At 34.5% G+C, this 21,526-nt stretch overlaps 2 protein-coding genes across 2 annotated transcripts in view; both read right to left on the bottom strand.

The window, feature by feature from the left end:
* LOC127849959 (deleted in malignant brain tumors 1 protein-like) overlaps window positions 1-21,526 on the bottom strand; it is a gene marked incomplete at its 3' end in the record, with an annotated part of 105,812 nt that overhangs the window by 13,068 nt on the left and 71,218 nt on the right. The window contains 3 exon segments of the mRNA XM_052382699.1: window positions 57-207; window positions 890-946; window positions 1,351-1,511. Coding sequence (XP_052238659.1) covers window positions 57-207; window positions 890-946; window positions 1,351-1,511 — 369 coding nt within the window.
* LOC127851684 (scavenger receptor cysteine-rich domain superfamily protein-like) lies at window positions 4,817-12,218 on the bottom strand. The gene is made up of 9 exons (XM_052385503.1): window positions 12,059-12,218; window positions 11,273-11,435; window positions 10,038-10,198; window positions 9,424-9,556; window positions 8,850-9,004; window positions 8,444-8,591; window positions 7,147-7,295; window positions 5,271-5,434; window positions 4,817-4,964 (listed from the first exon to the last, which is right to left on the bottom strand). Exons 1-8 carry the CDS (start codon window positions 12,117-12,119, stop codon window positions 5,319-5,321), a joined length of 1,086 nt encoding a protein of 361 aa, XP_052241463.1. The 5' UTR covers window positions 12,120-12,218; the 3' UTR covers window positions 4,817-4,964; window positions 5,271-5,318.

Raw genomic sequence — 21,526 nt, 5'->3', positions numbered from 1 at the left:
AAATAAAAGGTATTTTTTATTTCTGTAAGTAAAATCTGATAAATCATGTTGTGTACCTGTCACCTTGGTAGAGCCCTAATATTCTGCAAACGGTTCTTGCATCGTTATAGTCGAAGCCGCGCATACACACAGCACCCCATTGCTTATTGTAGTAGACCTCCAGTCTACCATGGTCATTGCCGCCATTCGCAAGTCGGATATCACCATCTGAAATGTCCATATGCATCAACTGTTATTTGAAATATTTGATTTGAGGTATACATTTTACAAAACCATCTTGTAATGTGAAATATATCTGAAACACGTTTTACTAAATGATGTGTCGCGCGAGTCTTATTTATCAGGATATTTTGGATTTCATGACAAAACAATAATCTTTATTGAAAACAATTTTTTGCCCGTTGAATATATTATTAATATCAAGAACATGTTTTAATATAAGTTTTCATAGAACACACACAAAGACCGTTTGAACACCAGGAAGACTACTACAAAAATGCCAATCTATTTATGAATAGTATTTCGTATTTTCTAACTTTTTCTTAATGTTTTATCATTCTAGCATACGCAGGGCAAGTAATTTTTAGGCCCATCTTTCAAATGTATTGTGCGATATTTGAATTAACGTGAATGCATAATACATATAACATTTGTACGGAATAAAATACCATGGAGCATTTTCTTGTATCTTATAAAAGAAATTTGCATAAAATCTAAAATCATGATCCTTTGTTTCAAATTATTTATGTCTTTCTACGTGTGTGCTTTAATGCCTTCGCTCAAACTCGAAACTCAAGCACGTCACACAATAATATACGAATCTTCAGCATAAAATGATACATGTTGGATCACCACTAATACGATATAATATATATTGAAGTATGTTTACCAGTCGCCTGTCCATTGTTAGATTGTGGCATGTGCTGAGTGGATGTGTAATCGTAATCTGAATAATAAATGTTGACAGGAAAGGTTTTATTTTAAATAAAAATATGCTAAGATGTTATTGGAACGTTTGCAATATCGGTCCTGTTTGTATAATGGCTTTTTCAGGAAAAAATAAAATTAATCCAAAAAAATGCAAATATTTTTTATTGAATAAAATAGTGTTTTAGTTTGCTATTTTTTGTTATAAATGATTTAACAGCAACACGCTGATTTATAAATGTTAACTGCTAATTGCATAAACAAAAGATGACGCAGTGAATAAAAGTTTGTTTGACAATTTTTTTTAAGCGACAGGAGTCTTGACAGGACACGTACTGCCAACGGAAATATATATTGTTCAATTATGCATCCTTCAAAACATAACTGAAAGTTATATTGCTTTTGTGGATTGTTTGACCTTACATCCACAATCTACGCTGATGTCTTCGCTGTGATCACACGTGTTTGAGAGCCACGTCTTGGAAGGGCATTGGTCCAAGTGGGATTCATTGCCATGACAATCAAGGTGTTCTATCATCACGTTGCCTCCAATGCCAGCGTTTCCTGTGTAATATCTACCACCCCTACAATTTTGTGAATATATTTATCATTGATAGAATGCAATGTGAAGTAAAGTCAACAAATCTACTAAATGTCTATATAGTTTGGTTTCCATTGCAACATCTGCAATTCACACAAGGTAGTTTAGTTTCCGGTTAAATATCTAACATTCCTAAAAGCAAGCTTAGTAATTATTGTAATTTATACCATTCCTAAACAAAAAGATAGATTTACATCGTTGTAAGATGCACAAAAGGGATTACGAGTGATGCGAAAACAATGTTACATTCCGTGTATTTGTCACTCCTTAACTTTTCCGTAGAAATTATACCTTACTAGTGTATGATCTTTGCAGATAACAGGACGATTTGGATATTAAAGGGGCCTTTTCACAGATTTTGGCATTTTTTAACTTATTCATTAAATGCTTTATATTGATAAATGTAAATATTGGATCGTAAAAGCTCAAGTAAAAAATCAATAAAATTTAAAAAAAGGAAAAGAACATTGCCCGGAGCAGGTTTCGAACCAGTGACCCCTGGAGTCCTGCCAGAGTCCTGAAGTAAAAACGCTTTAGCCTACTGAGCCATTCCGCCGAGTACACATACTTGACGTATTTTATACCCTATATAAGCAATCTTCGTAGTTCCACAAAATTTAACGACAAAAACATAACTCTCCAAATTATTCAATCGTTTCGCGTTGCAACGCTTTATAATTTTTAGGTTTTATAATCGTCAAAAAAAGCATATAATGGCTATATTAGAACATGGTAAATGTTCAGTATTACTGTTTCCTCACAAATATCATAACTAAAACGAAAATTTGCGAATCTGAAACAACTTTTTTCAATTTTGTCAATTTACCAAAGCGTGAAAAGATCCCTTTAACATACTTTTAAACTTTAATTATGTTTTGTCGTATTGACATGATGTGTTAAAAAACTGTCGAAACATGTATGTGTCAATATATTGAGAATCACCATTTTAAATATGTTGTCATGGAATAAAATATTGATGTGAAGGACAAAGCAAAATACAAATTAGAGACGCCAGCTGTAGTCAAGAGAGCATCAATAGACTTCAAATATTGGATATTTCATGAGAACATCGATTGATTTTCTATTTAGCCATATCTGTGTTAAAATAAAAGTAGTTATAAATGGAGCACGCGCAACAGCCTTAATAATAACGACGTTATATTTCGACACCATCGCAGTTGAAGTTTTCAAGATTCAATTATCATTGATAATATATTCAGACAATAACATATTTCGGTATTTGAATGTACTTTTGTCAAGATATAACATTACCATGCCAACAACGTGAAACATTTGAGGTAAAACGTAATTATGATAACAACGTGTTACAGATCCATACCCTGAGTAGTAACCTAGCGTCCTACAGATGACCTCCATGTCTCGGTAGTCAAAGTTTCTGGCACACACTGTGCCCCACTGGCCCTCATAATATACCTCCACTCTCCCAGAATTGTACCCGCCACCAACAAGACGAACCTGCGTAGCTAAATACAAATACAGCACTGAGGAATATGTTGCCTTCATACATACAATCTTAAAATTAGAGAGGCAAATATGATAATAATAACATAATTATAAAACCCATTCAATCATTTTTAATCAACATAAGTTCCTGTTCGATCATGTGATCGTGCATATGTTGAACAATATATAGTATTTAGGCAAATAAATGCTTCGGTGAATTAGAAAAATGAGATGATCTGCCTTATGTGAACATTATAGTATCACAAATAATGTTATGTTATGGCAATATAATATAATACCTTAAATTCACGCTTGCGCCTGCTTGAATGATTACAAACTTTAAGGATAAAACATTAAAGACACATACGTGAAGCGGCCGCAGTCTGTGTGGTGTAATGGTCTGAAACAAAAGGTGAACAGAAAACAATTCACATCTCATTGTTTTTTTTTTGGGAACTTGATAAACATTTTAATGATTACTCTCTTATTTCGTGTCTGGTCAGCTATCATCTTATTGTTTTGGTTTGTACTTATGACCTCAATTTTAAATCGCATTTTTATTAATGCCGATGTCTATGACATGTAATTGCATGTCCATGTATCTCAATTGTCAGTAGTTCTATTAAACATTAATTATATTCGATTAATTGAATACTAATAGGAGTTTCAGAATCGTAATAAGATTGTCTCTATTCCGAAAGTTTGATTTTTCAAACTCAAGAATAGAGTCTTGCCTAGTAAATATGCATTCTTTTTTTTCACTTTTGTCACAAAACAATGCATATGTCGACAAAAAATGCATAAAATGCCCAAGTGCATTTTCTTATGCTTATCAGGATGTATATTTAACATTAACACTCTAGAAGAGAAATTTACCGGCAAAACTTATAAAAATAAAGAGTAAGGACCAAAACTCATCTTATATCGGAAGAAACTGCATCGCAATAACAATCTGAACGAGTTCACATGGTGATAACGTTGTGAAAATATTTGATAACTTTCAAATGAAACGTCTTAAATCGATACATTGTCATAATGTGCGTTGTTGTTTTTTTGTTATGCGGGTTTGGTGAGAACTCTTATCCAGTTGCACGAAGCTAGCCTAAGAATCGGAAGGTCTCTGGTTCGGAAACCGTTTGGACCACATGATTTTTTAAGCAAACCATTATCATACGCTTACTTGTTTCTAACAAAATGTATTAATTGGTACCTCGAGGGAAACAAGCCAATGTGATGTGGGTGCATACTGCACAGAGTGTAAACCGTCGGCTTATATCCCAGTCGAGTGTGTGCGTGGGGGGGGGGGGGCGGGTAAATGTGAAAACGGTTAAAGATTTACCATCAGACTTTAAACCTTTACCTTTAACCTTACGTTTGCTAATAGGACCACTTAAGCGGCATTACTCTTCAAAATATGGTTGATAAATGTTCAAATGGCTAATTTCGCTCCAATAAATTCGATGTAGAAAATAATATGCACGTAACTAATCAGGTGTGCAATTGCATTAAGAGATTTCGATGTCTTAAAACGCTAACAGAAATACCTTTTGAATTACGTGCGATAAAAGTGCGGTTACGTGAAATGGAGCGTATTTCCGAGTGAATTAAATACAGTTTTTAAGTCCACATGCTGTTTAATATGTATGTAAATTGTCACCACACTAGCATTTCGATCACCTCATCTTTCGTACTATTTGAGGAATACTAGAGTTACGCGCCTCACACAGATCATATGGATGGAAAAGGCAGGGCAAATTAATGATGCGACCTATGTTAAATTTTTAACATCAAAACCTACTGCTGTTTTAATCACTTACTTCCACAATTTAGATATATATCGTCCTGATGGCTACAGTGCACACTCCGATGGTGGTCAACCAGGCAGTCGTTGAGATCCGACTCGTAACCATGGCAATTAAACACGGATGTAAATATGTCTCCTTTCCCACCACTCCCTCTTGTGCTGTACCCACTACAAGCAAAAAAGCAGATCATAATGTTGTCAAAGTGCATGCTTCTTTAAGGAAAACGAACGAACACAGTTTTTTTCCACTGTAGACTTACTGCTACAACCAATTTACCATGTTCACTTGTTTTAAAAATCGACATTTGCATTTGCATAAACAATAACGTTGAACAAAATACTATATATTGATAGAGAGTAAAATGTGTATAATCGATCTTCATGTTAAAATGTACTTGTTTTTCATTTCCTTACCATTCGGTGTGATATCATTCTAGATGATACCAAATAAATACTTTCTGTAATGACACTCACTTCAAGCCATTGGAAAACCCTAATTGACGGCAAACGACGTTCGCCTCGTCATACGAAAAACCTGGTCTCCGACAGACTGTGTGTGCTCCATGACTTGGAGGAAGTGTTGTAGATCTCCAATCGGCCACTGCTGTCGTCAGAGCCATCCATTAGCCGGACTTGATCTAATAGGTGTTTTAACTGAGCATAAACATCTGTGCCGTATAGCACATACTAATAACCAGGCACTCATCTTTAGGTATGATTATATTAAATACGTTTAGAATGAATAAATTAGTTTTCATACTCGAATCCATTTGAAACGCATCTCGCTAAAATTATACTTTTATGACCTCATTGAACTCGTAAAAAACGTGCTCGCCCTAAACAGAATGTAAATAGAGACACTTTCAATGCTTAAAATGTATGATAATAGATTTCAAAAATGCTGTCCAGCTTTATATAATATTGGTACAAAGTTTGAACATTGATGCGGAATATTAAGTCGTTAGAGCTATTTGGCGTTGGGTCAAACACATAGTGCTTCATATATTCAAAAAGGCCGACAGATAAATTAATAAAGTAATAATTTGAAAAGATGTATATTCCATCCCAGCTTTAGAGAACACACATGCATATGCATTCCGGTTCACACAATCACAGAATCGTTAATATTTCGTTTTAATGGACCTTTTTCACGTTTTGATTATTTTTCTAAATTAATCAATCTTTCAGATCTGCAAATTTTAGCTGTAGTTTTTTTGTAAGGTAACAGCAATACTGAATAGTTACCATGCTCAAAAATATCAATTTTATATCAGTTTTGACGAAAATTATAAAGCGTTTCAAAAGCGAAACGATAGTATAATTTTTGAAATTCTGTTGGTACCATTATATTTTATGACAATAAAGGGGCCTTTTCACGTTTTGGTAAATTGACAAAATTTAAAAAAGTTGTTCCAGATTCGCCCATTTTCGTTTTAAGTAAGATATTTGTGAGGACACTGTAATACTGAACATTTACAAGCTCTAAAATACCTATTATATGCATCTTTTGACGATTTAAAAGACTGAACATCATAAAGCGTTGCAACGCGAAACGATTGAATAATTTGGAAAGTTCTGATGTTGTCGTTATATTTTGTGTAACGACGAGGATTGCTTATATAAAGTATAAAATACATCCCTCAGTGTATGAGCACGGATGGCCGAGTGGTCTAAGCGGAAGAATTTTACACCAAGACTCGGGTCAGTGGTACGAGCCCAGTTGAGGGTTACATTTTTTCATTTTTTAATTGTATTCTTGTTTTTTACTGGACCTTTTTATATCCAATGTTTACTTTTATTAATATAAAGCATTCAATAACAAACTTCAATACATGCACAAATCTGTGAAAAGGCCCCTTAAAGAGGCTCGCTTATATAAAGTAAAAATACTATATCATCACGAATGGCCGATTGGTTAAAGCGGTAACTCCATGGGTAAGTGGTTCAATCCAAGGTGAGGTAACTTCAAAAATTGCAACAATCTGTGAAAATTTCCCTTTAATACCGATGTTACGCTAAGTAAAATATCGATATACAGAAATTTCTGGAAATCGGAAAATAAAAAAAGTACTTTCGAACAATGATTGAGCCTCTGACGGCGAACTGGTTTATTATTACAAGCAGCAAAGCAATATCTGCTTAATTATTATTGTAGAGCACCTACGCTCTAAATCAAATGGTTTCCCTTTGTTACAACTTGTACCATCTGACCAATAACTGTTTGAATAGTGTCGTTCAATTATTTTAAATACTATTTTTATAACATTATTTTCATGAAACACTGTGACTGGTATATTCATATCAACAATATGGTTTGTGTTTAAGGAAATTTCCTTGATAGTGCACTTACTGCAGTCAACAGCTGCAGCGTATCCACTGCTGCAGTATCCATTCCGTGTAGATGTGCACATGGAAATATCGGACTCCATTCCATGACATCGAAGGTTGGTTATCAAGCCGTAGTTACTTCCAACATATACACGAGTGATTTTGCCTGGCCTGATTGTAAAACATCAATTAATCTGGTTTTTAATTTACGGAAAGTGACACAAATTTGAAATGCATTCAACATATGAAGCGACATTTAATACATTTATGTGGAATGAGCGTTGTGGTTATCTTCTCCTACCCAATGGTGTCTTAGAATTTCAATGAATTGGTCACAGATTTTGGTATTTTGAAAAAAATAATTAAATATTTTATCTAAAAATTATAAAATTGGCGATAGTCTAAACTGAGTATAATAGGAAGAAACAAGACCTGGGTTTGTGAAACACGATGCCCCCTATTTCGTTTTGAAGCAGCACAGCGGCTTTTTTTGAAATAATTGTTAAGTCCAAGGCCCGTTACTGAACCAAAGATCAATTGTGCGGAACGAAACTCACACTTCATCTGTTAGTCATGTAGGTAGACTCACATACCAAAAATCAGCTCAATTTCTGAAAGTCCTGCGTAAAAAACGTCCGGAAAACGGTTATTATAGAAAAAATTTCCAAGTCCAAGTACCATTACCTCGCCAAAAATTAATGGAACGGAACAAAACTCACACTTCGTTTGTAAATTATGTAAGTAGACTCATATACCAAACATCAGCTCAATATCTGAATGCTTTGAATTACAAAAAACGCTCCGGACAACGTTTATGATAAGGAAAATGCCTAAAACCGAGGCCCATATCTTCGCAAAAAATCAATTAACTGTAACGAAACTCACACCTAACCTGTAGGTAATGTAGGTACACTCACATACCATAAATCAGCTCAATAACTGAAAGCGTTAGATTAAAAACTCCGAAAAACGGAATGCCTGACGGACAGACGAACGGACAGTTCGTATCACATCCAACCGGGTTGAATGCAATGTGTGCATACACCGCGAATCAAGGTCTGGACCTTAAGTATCAAAGGCAAAGCGCTTCCACTTGACCATTCATTATTTAAACGTCATTTTATTAATACAATTTTATAAGTATAGTAAAGGTTATCTGAAAACGAATCGATATTTTTCAGAATGTTCAAACTCAGAAATATTATTTTGCTTGTTCTAATACAATTTGAATCTTTTGAAAAATTGCATTTGCCAAACATTAAGTCCCTTTAAGAAATGAGAAAACATAAAACAGAATGAAAATTAAACATATAACCTACACCGCTGTGCCATTTAGATTTGCACACACTGCGCGTGCTTCGCTCGGCCCAAACCCGTCTGAGCAGATGTATCTCATGTAGCCATTTTCATTGACGCTTATCGTTCCGTGAAAATTGTTAGGCCCACCAACGAGTATGATTTCAGTTTCTGTAGTATCGAGAAATACGCGATATTACATATTTTTATTTAACGAAACAACTTGTTACACATATATTTCGGTAAGTATGTGTTGTATTATTTTAGTTCGAAATATAAACTTGTCAAATATAATAAAAACAAAGCGATTTTACATTGTGAATTAATGAATGTATGCTTTAAAAAATACACGTTTTATACAAAGCATTCACGGTAAAGTGCTTTGTAATTGTTTCGCCAGGCAAGTGTCATGTGCAAATTACTACTAACCTTTACAAACAATATCCACTCCGTTATACGGGTTCCCATTGCAGTAAGTCTCATAGATGTTACACTCAGAAACATCTTCTTCGTTTCCTTGGCAACCCAATCGCAGCTTGTAAGATGAATAGTCTGTATTCGCTCCCGTCGTATAACTAACGTTCCTTCCAATAACAACAACAACAACAGCGACTTTACATTAGTTTGTAATTTGCATTTGTAAATATTAGATCGAAAATAAAATTAGACCTTGGAAGTAATCTCTACTTAAGACATATTTGGAATGATGTGGTACTTATTTCCAATATTTAATCATTTACATAAATACATTTTTAATAGTGAATTATATCTTTATTCAATGCCAAAATACAGGTGAGAACTTAAGCTAGCTTCAATATACTTTGACGACTATTTTATTATCATTGGATAACCACATAAAAAGAGAATACATGATAAGTTATCAATGGTGTATTGCCAGTGACCTAGTTAAGCTTAGGTAATATGATCTTCAATCAAGTTCAAAACCTCGGGAAATCTAATTTTAATGGCTTATTATTAGTTATAAATCATTTGTTGCACTAACCATGATGGTAGATACGCAGTCCGACAGTACACAGTAGCATCAGCATCAGAGAAATAGTCCTGACAGATATGAAATATGGTATAAGGGTTCCCAACCACTCCGCCATTGACCATATTGCTGTAAACCTGAGTGTCTGAAAGAGATACATAGGCGCAAGAAAGGTAAATTATCTATTATCATTTAATGAATAGGAACTGACGCGAGTCATCGTTTGATAATATAGTTTAATAACTTTTCAAATTCGTTGCATAATTTCGGAAGAAGCTAAATAAAATCATGTATGATAAAAAATGTATGTCCGCGTTTATGATTACAAACTGAAAAAGTCAATCCTCAATTCTGTTTAACTCGGTTTACGTAAATTCATGTCGACTTCTTCATTTCATTTCTAACATTATGTGGTTTGTCAAAGAAAATGTCGCCAATGAAACAGAGCAAACTGCTGTTTCACCGAGGCAAAGCACTTTGTGAAGCAATTACACATTTCAACAATAAATTGTTATATATGCCTCTATAATTTCATTAACGTGTAGCATGTAGAAAACTGTATTTGTTTTACGTGGGATCTGTTTCAATAGTACAAAACAAAACTTGAAATACGATCAAGAACATACTGCAAGATACGTGAACCACTCCATTAGGGCAAATGCCTTGCACCGACCATCGGTTTGACTTGCAGAACAGAATGTCTATTTCATCTCCATCACATCGAAGATTTGGCAATGAAATACCGCTTGTCATATCCGGATGGTAAGAGGACGACAATGTTGCATTTCTAGAAAAAAAAAATACAAAGCAGGTAACATGTTGATAAAATATTGAGCCTTGTTAGCTTTTGCTTATTTTAGTTTAGTTCAACTATAGACCTGATAAGCACATAACATATTTTTAATTCGTCTCTTGGGGGCCTTTATCTTATAATACATTTAGAAAGCCAGAATCCAAAGTGGTAAGTGTTTATATATTCACAAACAACCCGTACACATAGTGAAAACACAACATATATGTTAAGAAATGTATAAAAAATCATTTGTTGTGATTAACAGGAATAAGCCAAACAAAAAAACCAACACAATCAATAGTGAAGTATTTGCATATTACAATGGCATATGGCAATATAAGTAAAAACAAAGTTTGTTTACGGATGGGTGCAAATGCCTTTATAAATGGTATAGTCATACAAATACTTAAATGTAGGGTGTTTTTGTGAATTGTAAGTCTCTTCATTGATATGTATACACCCATGAAGATTCATTTTGAAATCTTGTAGCATATCTGAGATATAGTTTTGTTAAGTTTCATCATTCAAAAACAACAAAAGGGCAATAACTCTATGTTAAAAAAGTGCTTGGTCATGGTTCTTGTGGCACTTCATCCCATTGATTTCTACACACCAATGAAGTTTCATGTTGCATTGTATTTGAAATATAGCCGTGAAAAGTTCCATCATACAAAACAACAAAGGGCAATAACTGTTATCTAAAAAAGTGAAGGTTAATGGTTCTTACGCATGGCATTTCTCCGCATTAATATCATGAGCCATCTAATAGCCCTGAAAAATTACAGCATTCAAACAAACAAAGGGCAATATCTCTTAAATAACCAAGTGTAGGGTTATGGTTCGTATGCATGGTACTTTTCTTCATCGATATCTATACACCTATGAGGTATCATGTTTATATCTTATATTGTTTCTGAGTTTAAGCCCTAAACAGTTTTGTGACTGACTTACGGACGGACTGACAGACGCACGGACAACGCCAATTCTATTTTCTTCTGATAAAAACAATTTATAATAAGGCATTGGTAATTTCAAATTAAATATTATCAAGATAAAGGAAATGATTACACGGTGTATTGTGTTGTGTTTCGCAGCATCCCACATATAACATTGGCTGTTTCAGTTGCTGTTGGATTGTATTGGCTACACAGAGCCCTCCATTGTCCGTCGTGTAAGATCTCAACATAGCCTCGATAGGCACTGCCGTCTTGTACTAATCTTACTTGGGTTTCTGAACAAAAAGACAAATGAAAACCATGATCCGACATTTTACGACATTACGAAGAAATCATAGTATAACCTTCCTTTATCCAAAAGCTTAATTGTTTATAAAATAGTATCTTTTAAAATGTATTACTATACTAGTATCTAGTATCTAGCATAATTGACATATTTTATAACGTTTTCTGTGTTCACCAATGAGTAATAGTTTATGGCATTATATTGTGAATTATAGACTTATATTTTGCTTTTAATAGGTATATAATTTTTATCAATTACTCCGTTTTTATAACAGATTATTTCACAGTTTAAGTTCTAATATACAAGAAAAGATTTGCCCCATAACTTGTAGCTTCATGAGTATGGTATGTTCTTATGATATTGATATTGTACATTTGTTACTATAGTAAAATCAAAAACAAAATCACATACAAACAGGTAAAAATGCAAACAAATTAAAACTATTTTTATACTGTGCTTGTTTGTTGTCTGTCAATACGCTGACATTTCAACTTTAGAGTACACCTATGTGCATTTTGTAACTAAATGCCATTTTTCGCACTGTATTTTACTTTTAATTCAACAAGATTTAAACATCGTTTGTGCATGAATATTGTCAAACAAAAGGAATACCTGTACATGCCAAGGGCAGCAGAAAAAGACCAAACACAAGTAAGCTAAAATAATCCACCATCTCCTGATGCGGTAAAAGGTCTGATTTAACAACTGACGCACAAGGTGAATCGCTTGTATATGAGATAAACAATCTCTTTATCGTAAAATTAGAACACAGTATTGCAAAATACGAAACCCTTCCAGTTACAGGCACAAATACATCGATATAATTTGGGGGTTTACAATTAATATCTGTGTGATATCTCTGTGTTTTTCCCCTTGATTTCGAGGTTAACAATTAATTAGGAAATTCATTGTCTGTTACGACAAGTGGGTCATTAAAAAGCAATGTCTATGCAATAATAATCACATATAATCATATAATTTAAAAGACATATAATATAGCGCAATATAGTGCATATTTAAAACATTTATTACAATTATATATGATGAATGTAATGAATGCGGGTATTTCGTATCATTAACGTGTTTTCTTTCAAAATTATGTTTATAGTAATACTATCGTAATTAGTTGTCGAACGACACCAACTTCACATCTTTGAACCAGTCAACAAAGACATATTTATTATACTTAGGCAGATAAATTTACACACTTTCTTTGACTTTATGCACGTTGCGTGATAAGAAGAGCACACAGAGCTCAATACCGTGTATACGCCCTTTCTTTTTTCAACTTTGCAAATACTGTAAATATAATTTTTCACTTTATTGGTATGTTTATAGGTAGCAAAAAAGAATTATTGGATTTCGTAAATCGTGTTTTTTTCTTGGTAGTGGTTAGCATTCGATACAATGGTTTAAAAAAAATGTTCTCAAAAATCAATATAGATAAACGGATGGAAGAACAAAAAACGGAATAAGACATCGTTGTTAATCTATTATTATGAGCATCGAATTAATGTTGTCAACGAGGTAAGTGGGTTTTTTTTACTAAAAATGTTGCTGTTTGGTGAATCCTGTTAAAGCTCAAATAGAGGCATCAATTAAATGTACAAAATAGTTTCTATTTCAATCGATATTTGTATTAGCAGAATTGTGTGCTACGTGTCTTTATATTCGATTCTTTCGTTGAGTTGTGGCCCGGACTTGTGGCTTAATGTTATTGATCATCGTTAGATGAGAGTGAATGTGGGCGCCATTTTGTTCAGTATAAGCCGCGCGATTCCTTTCTTTTCTTATATGAAAAATCGGCCCGGCTCAGCGGGCTTATATAATTAATATTGGCCCGCCAGATACGAATATCTGTCCGCTCGCGACGGCATTTTTTTACGATTGAAAGTAACGATATGTGATATATTAATAATTTAATAAAGATACTATGTAGTTTATACTACGGCGACTATTGTATGTCTAGTAACACACATGTGTGTTTGTGCGTTCCTGGTCACTTTCAGAATGATCATGAGTGTTTACTTATTAGTTTACATATTGGTACATTATCGGGTTGCGTCTGATTTAGTTAAGATTTGATGTTCAAATTATTAATTATAAATAATATGCATTGCATTTCAAACGTATGCCATTGTAAAGGCTTTTCATACAGTTGATGCTTTATGTCGTTTAATTTTGCTATCTGGAAAGTAGTTTCAATTTTTTTGTATATTATCCATGTTTTTTAATATAAATCTTACGATAAGAGTATTTGTAATGTTATATGAGACACTCCGTTTGTCTTTTTAAATAAATTATACTTCTGTTGCTTTATAAACCCCCAACAACGGAATTTTCTGATTTGTTCAGTCAGTTGATAAAATATCGTGTGCATCAATTAGAATACATGTTTAAATTTACGATGAAATGTTTATCAAGTGGAATGAACATCGGATTGTCATGCTGATAACGGCTGATAAAAATATTGAAACTAACTATTTGCTGATTCATCCGGGTTAGTGACATTATGTATACCTTAGTGATAAACATATTAGAATTCATGCTTATCAAGTAAAATAATGATGACATATCCATTAAATTTTAAACAAAGCAAATAGCTGTTTTCTGAGACAGCAACAGGATAAATTTTCTTTCTACTACACCCGTAGTTTTTGTTACAAACATCCCAATCGAGAAACAATATGTTCGATTAATCCAATAGCTAACGATCAATTCTTTCTTGAAAATATTGCAAAGCTTGAAACACAGAGACAATTTAATTCCTAAGCTCCGTTGATTTACAGTAAAGTTTAAACTGGCTGGCATTCAATTGAAAGGGTTGACACTATATTAAATAAACGCTTCACTGTTACTTTATTTAACTTTACTGTTTTGTTTTCTTAGACAATAAATAGAATGTTCAGAGCTATTCAACCATGTTGAGCAGTGGTGCTTGAAGACAAAACCACAACAGGGTCGGTCGAATTAGTAGAAACAAATAAGTTTAAGGTCTAACACAAACTTTTACTTTGACATGACCGTGTTCCTCATATTAACATTCAAAGCGCACCTTTAAAGGTAACTCAAATGGCTTTTAGGTTGCGCAGCGGTTACTATTCTCACTTCTGACCTAAGCGGTAATGTTTCATTGAGACTTATCGAAATATTCACCTTTTATTTAAAAGTAAGAGTTTTGGTCAAAGAGAAATTGAATGCCAATTACTTTGTCATATTCGAAGACCTTAATTAAATAGCCTTAACCAATCGTTGTGTGGTTTGCTTCATGGTAATTCATGGCAAGTCACATGCTGGTTGTTATTTAATCGCCGTTATTTGAAGACCAAGGGTGTTGAATAGACACGTCTTTTTTTTGCGAATTTTAATTGAGTTATTTATTAATTGAGTCTGTTATTTTCCGATTATTTTTTAAAACGTTACGTTTCCCAGATCTTGTCAACAGTTATTTCTTTAAAAAAATTTGAATTTAACTTATGCGCACACTATACGAGTATTTGTTTACTTTATCAGCGAATACACAAATTATTCAGTTAAATACTACATTTCAACCATAATTGGAAACATTAAAATCTATGAACCTAATTAAAGTATTATATGGTCGGGCCATTAATCATGGAGTTACGTAAGCGCAGTAGTTGGCACTAGTGGGGCAATTTGATTTGTTTTCATTTGTAGGTGGGTAACACGAAAGGTTTCTGCTCGCCAGATAATAACTGACATTGTCAAAATTTATCAGAAATATTCGATATTACTATGTTATTACGCGGATGGGTTAAATGTGAGACCGTAGTGACACGATTTTTTTTCTCCGAAAACATATTTGGTTAACGGTCAAGTTTAAGGTCCAAGTAATTGACCCCTCCCCCCACCCCCGAAGAAAACAAAACACAAACAAAAACAAAACAACTAACAGTGATAGTCAAAACTGTGACAAAGCAGCCTGCTGTATTGATCCCAATCAGCTCAATGCACGGGCTACTGGTTACTGTGCCGGGAACATTTTATTTCTGCCAACATGACTGATTGCAAGTATTAAAATTTGTTCTGTTAGAATTAACAACATCGTTTATTACACTTATATTTTATAATAATATGTATAATCATAATAATAAAATTAATAAATAATAATGTGTAACTTTTGTATAATCTAATGAACGAAAAGATTAATCACCAAAAAACTAAATCAGAATGTATGCATTTGAAAAAAATCAGCAAGATTAAAAAAATAAACTTGTGCATACAGACTCATAGAACTTCTCGAAATATGCCAATTTATAACCGATCTTTGAAATGGTCGTATCTCTAATAGATCTTTTTCAAATTACTGGTACTCGTATTTATAACACTTGCTTGATTTTGGCGAAAGAAATGTCTTTTTTTTGAAAATCAGGCGTGGTTTTCATACGACTTTGTCTGTTCGACATCAGAAGCCCCATTCTCATCTGTTTTCGAATCAGAGCCCCTGACACCATCAGAGGTTACGTCAAAAGATGACTTCGTGACGTCATCGACAGGTTGCACGTGAACGTTTCTTCTTATGATGGGATTGCAGGTCTGTGTGCATGGGCGACTGTAATCAGACGTGCTACAAAACGTGGCGTCGCACATCACGTGGATTCCCTGATGATCGTTCGTATACTCAAAGTCTTTGAACACAAATCTCGTCTCGTGCGTAGACTGCGAGATCAGGTGAGTGTTGGTGTCTACTTCACAACTAAAAATACAAACACGTGAATTATGCGTCGGCTATTTAAAAACATTTATCAAACACTCCAGAAAATCCCAGGCAAAACGCTTTTTTCAGCAAAATCATGTAAGCGAACAAAATAAATCACTCATATATTTCAACCACATTGCCCTACCCGTTTTGGATAAGATTATATCGCAGGTGGTCCGGCGACGTAGGCGTAGGTTTCGTGTAGCACGTGTGCACGCGCATCTTCACCGTCCAGTCCGTGGCCTGGGTGAACACCTTCACATACACGTCCGTTCCCACGGGCACGCGCAGATGATTGCTGGGAACCGGCTGCTGGAAGTTCGGGTCCAGGTAAAACGTCATGTTCACCGTATAGTGGCTCACGCCAGAAACTAACGGGCCGACTTGATTGTTGTTTTCGTGCTCAATGTGACCTGAATCACAAAAATATTGATTATGGTTTGGTTGTTGTTTTTGGGCAGGGGACGGGAATGTCGGCGATGTCAAAAGCCACAGAGAACATGCAATATCAAATAGTTATGCAATATTTGCTTAGACCTGTACGATTTCTCTTCTCTTCTGTACAAGCGTCTTTTGTTAGGTAGTACAACGACGCTTATACTATACGAAATCATGGATGAAATGAGTTGCGTGTCTCATTTATTTATCCCGATTATGCACGCCATCGAATCAACCAGCATCTTTTACTTCTATAGTATTGGCAGAATCATGTATTAAACTGTACTCTGATAATGATACTCCGTATACCCAGTTATTTCTGTGCAACTCCTACTCATACCGGAAGAGCTCTCGTTCCTCTGCACGTCACACTCTACACCGACCGTCCAGTTGTAATGGCGAATGATGAACGAGTGAACGGGGTCTCTCTCCGCGTACACGAGCCGGTTCGAGTAGACGAGAACGTCGTGCCTTACGTGCAAATCAAAATCAAATCTATTTTGTGTAAGTAAAAAGTAGTCAAAATAGACTAGACTAGACTACAAACAGAGATAAATAAGAAATAATAATATAAAAAAAACATTATCAGAACGCAACTTTTGGTATTACAAATGGACATATATATTAAGATGAAAAAAAAAGAAAAAAAAATACAATATTTACATTAGAAATGAGCGGTCGCGATGAAATCGACTTTTGGTTAAATTGCCTTTCTTTTATAAGCGCCCAAAACAAACAGTGATATACAAATGTATATTACACAAGTGTACATTAAAACAAGAGGTTGTCAATGTATTATACTACGAAACAAACTGGAACAGAATTTGAAAAGAAAGCAAAAATAATAAAAAATATATAAAGTGTTTCAAATTAGCGGATAGTTGACAAGTCATCATGCTTATTACCGTTTCACTCGTGATGCATTCTCTGAGACCCTGTTGGAAGACCACGTGGTTCCAGGACTCCACGCCCGTGCAAGTGTTCTCTTCCAGGTAGATGTCTGATGCACGTGCGTTCGGGTACACGCGGCGCAGCATGCTCATGTCCACCTTGATGTTCCAGCCCGTCTCGCTGCACCCAACTCGAATGGCGTCTTGCACGGTGTAACCTGATACATATTTAATTATAAATGACGCCCGTCTAGATGCATCTTGCCAGATATGAGTATTGACAATGTAACCTGCATATATATATTACTAGAAATGACATCTATCTAGATGTACCTTACTTAAATAAAGTTTTGCACCGTGAAACTCTCTTAAATATATTACTTGAAATGGAGCCCACCCTAGCTTGACCATAGGCGAACACTGTTTTGTACTTTGAAATATCCGAAAATCTATTTCTAGAAAAACGCTGCTCTGTATAACCAGATCGAGTATACCATTTAAAATTAAGCACATTACGCTATACCCCACGCAAATGAAGTATTGTAATATGAAAACCTATCAAATATATCACTAAAAATGTCATCTATTTAGCTGTACTCCACCCAAATGAAATATTGTGTGTAACTTGCATGGTGTAATCTGCTTTAATATATCGCCCGAAAGGACGCCGAAATAGTTGTACCTCACCAAAGAAAGTATTGCACTGTTTAACCAACTTCAATCTAATACCTGAAATGACACTTATCCAGCTGCATCCCGCCCCAAAGCGATCTTGCATGATTTTACCTACTTTAATATTTTCATAAATGTCGCCAAAATAGCTGTATCAACCAAAATAAAGTATTTTTTGCACTGGGAAACCTTCCCAAATATATTACAATACATGACGCATATATAGTTGTACAACACCCAAATGACGATTCGCACTGTAGAACCTACTTAAGTCTACCGGGCATTACCAGAAATGACACTGATCTACCTGTACCCAAAAGCAATCTTTCATGACGTCACGTACTTATATATTTTTATAGAAATGATGCCCATCTGGCTGTATTTACCCAAACGAAGTCTTACACTGTGTAATCTGCTATATTACTAGAAAAAACATCCATCCAACAGCAACGCACCCGAATCAAGCATTCGATAAAATACCTGAATACAGCAGTTAATATTCATGACGTTGTGTCATATGTTTAGTTATATCTTCCGTACCTTAAAATGTGGCTTAAAAATATTTTTACGAAAAATATTTTCGGATTTCGCGAGAAATGAAAATCATCGGGTACTTTTACAAAAATTCGCCAGTTCATCGACAGTCAGCGAAAAGCCTCCCCAACAACCAGCACTATTAAAAGGGGCCTTTTAAGATTTTGGCATGTATTGAAGTTTGTCATTAAACGCTTTATATTGATAAATGTAAACATTGGATCTAAAAAGCTCCAGTAAAAAGTAAGAATTAAATAAAAGAAATAAACTTGGTTCGAACCACTGCCCCCCGGAGTAAAAATCTATCGATTAGACCACTCGGCCTTCCGTGCTCATACAATGAGTCATGTTTTTATACCGTGTGTGTGTGTATTTCTTTTGACCTTGCATTCAAGGATAACCCATGAAAGTGCAAGCACTTATTTCCAATGGGGTCCTTTGGTTTTACTGAAGAGACAGCAAGCTGAAGAGACAGTATTGGGATACAATGAATCCGGGTGCGATACCCTAGCTCTTTGCGAATAGATCCCTTGGTTCTTTTACGTGCTCATTGTATAGCACCGATACACGTGAGAATTACCTGGGTTTCATACCAGTACATCTCTAGTTGGGTAGGAAACACTTAAAGCCTTTCTGAAATTTCCAGTGCCCCGGCCGGGAATAGAACTGGGGACCTCTGGAATGGTAGACCAGAGTGTTACCACTCGACTACCGCACCACCTTATACAAGCAATCATCGTATTTTATACCTTATACAAGCAATCATCGTAGTATCCCAGAAAATAACGACAATAACAGAACTCTCCAAATTATTCAATCGTTTAGCGTTGCAACGTTTTATAATTTTCAGGTTATTAAATTGTCAAAAGATGCATATAATGGATATTTTAAAGCATGGTAAATGTTCAGTGTTACTTTTTCCTCACAAATATCATAACTTACACGAAAATGTGCGAATCTGAAACAATCTTTTTTAATTTTGTCAATTTACCAAAACATGAAAAGGCCCCTTTACTCTGTTTCGTTGCGGTGCTTGTCTAATTCGAATCAATTTGAAAAAAATGTCTATCGCGTTACAATCGGTCTTTCTAGTATTACGTAACAAAACACGTTCTCTTTCTGTTTTCAAATTAATAGAGTTTAACATAGCATTTTATTCTTGAATGAACACATTTAACTTTTTACACATATACAAGCATTTACTGATTAATTAAACATGTTAACATAATGTGTACGCTGCTCAGAAATGAGTTCATGAACAAGAAAATAACACACGGAGACCGAATGTTTTGTTGATAACATGGATAATGCGGTCAAGCTCGAATAAAACAATTTCCGAATGAAACTCTAGTAACGTGAACAAGCAACAATGTATGCCATTTAGATACATTTTCTGATATATTTTATGCTGTTCGATTCGCGAACACATTAATATGTCACGGCTCTGATAAACTATTGATGCGAGGACCTCTTCAGCGAACATGTTTTGTCAGTACTTTAAAACATGCTCGCTGTCATTTTTTTGCTATTTTTATTACTTACACTCATAGCACCGCACTCGCTATTAGCTTCAGCTGCTCACCTTCAAACTTATTATGTATTTTACACGGATGGCTGATAATGTTGATCTTTAATGTATGTAATATACTGAACACAATAAACGCCGTTTAAAAAAAATGAAATTATCTAAATGTATATGATTCTTCAAAATACTGCAGCCTAATCAAACGGCTCAGCCATGCATGATAATATATATATTTTTAATATTCTCAGGATACTCGCTTTATATAAATTATATTGACCTGCAGTAGTCTGCCACCAAGGGTTGAATGTCGTCTGCCACCTCGGAAATGTAGTGCTTGCATATTGTATCGCTGTCGTCTCGTATGCTTCAATCATAGTCAAAATACTAATGTAAACGAAAATGGTGTACGCACATGCTTCAATTAGAGTAAAATGCTTTCCTAAACGAAATGGTATTAAATATTTGTGCTTTAATTAAGGAAGCAGAAAACCAAACGATAAACATTTTATTTCAGTCATTGGCAAAATACTCGTAATCATGTAAACTTCAATTATAATTAAGGAGATCTTGATGGTAAGCATGTATGCGTTAATTTATAAAACTAACAAAACCAAATTGTGACATGTATGATTTAATAATAGTGAACGAAAACAAAATGGTCACAAGCTGAGCCCACATTCTAGAATACAAAAACATACATTAAACATGAACGCTTAAATTAAAGTTATGGAATACCATTCGATAAAAATGTATTCATCAATAAATTTGAAGGCTTCAAATAAAGACAACAAAACCAAACCGTAGACACGCATGCCTGAATGTAAACGAACACCAAATGGTAATAACGGGTGGTTAATGTTTTAATTATGTTATACGAAAACAAACGGTAATCAGTAATTCCTCATTAAGTAATTATTGAGAAAATCAAATCGCAAACATGTAGGCTTCAACAGCCCTCAACGCAACCCTAACTACACATTCAGTTTTATTGATACACTGGAAATGCACGCAAAAAACAAGATGTGTTGGGGGGGGGGAGGGTATAAAGATAGAATATAACCTTTAAGATTTCGGTTATTATTGTTTACATCCCATGTAAATTATTGGAAAAAACAGTTTGTTCTTAGTTCCGAACAACACAATATTGCACCTGAACATAAAAGCCGACAACACTGTCGAAAACAATTTCGGAATCTTAAACGGATTTAGTCATTACGGTATCTTAAATTATTTATGCGTGATTGCAAACTGCTGGCATTAGTTAAACCATTAAACTTGCCGAGAATGTAAATTGCAATAGA

Source organism: Dreissena polymorpha, chromosome 11 (assembly GCF_020536995.1).
Source record: "Dreissena polymorpha isolate Duluth1 chromosome 11, UMN_Dpol_1.0, whole genome shotgun sequence".
NCBI classification, from domain to species: Eukaryota; Metazoa; Mollusca; class Bivalvia; order Myida; family Dreissenidae; genus Dreissena; species Dreissena polymorpha.
The sequence above is the reverse complement of the archived record's forward strand: the minus strand, read 5'-3'. Positions and strand labels throughout refer to the sequence as shown.

What these genes read in the sequence shown, in the direction of transcription:
- LOC127851684 (XM_052385503.1), bottom strand. Translation starts at nt 12,119, where the DNA reads ATGGTGGATTATTTTAGCTTACTTGTGTTTGGTCTTTTTCTGCTGCCC. An exon ending in GCTGCCCTTGGCATGTACAG is followed by an intron (nt 11,436 to 12,058) that starts GTATTCCTTTTG and finishes CTTTTTGTTCAG; the next exon opens with AAACCCAAGTAAGATTAGTA. An exon ending in AGTGGATATTGTTTGTAAAG is followed by an intron (nt 8,592 to 8,849) that starts GTTAGTAGTAAT and finishes TCGATACTACAG; the next exon opens with AAACTGAAATCATACTCGTT.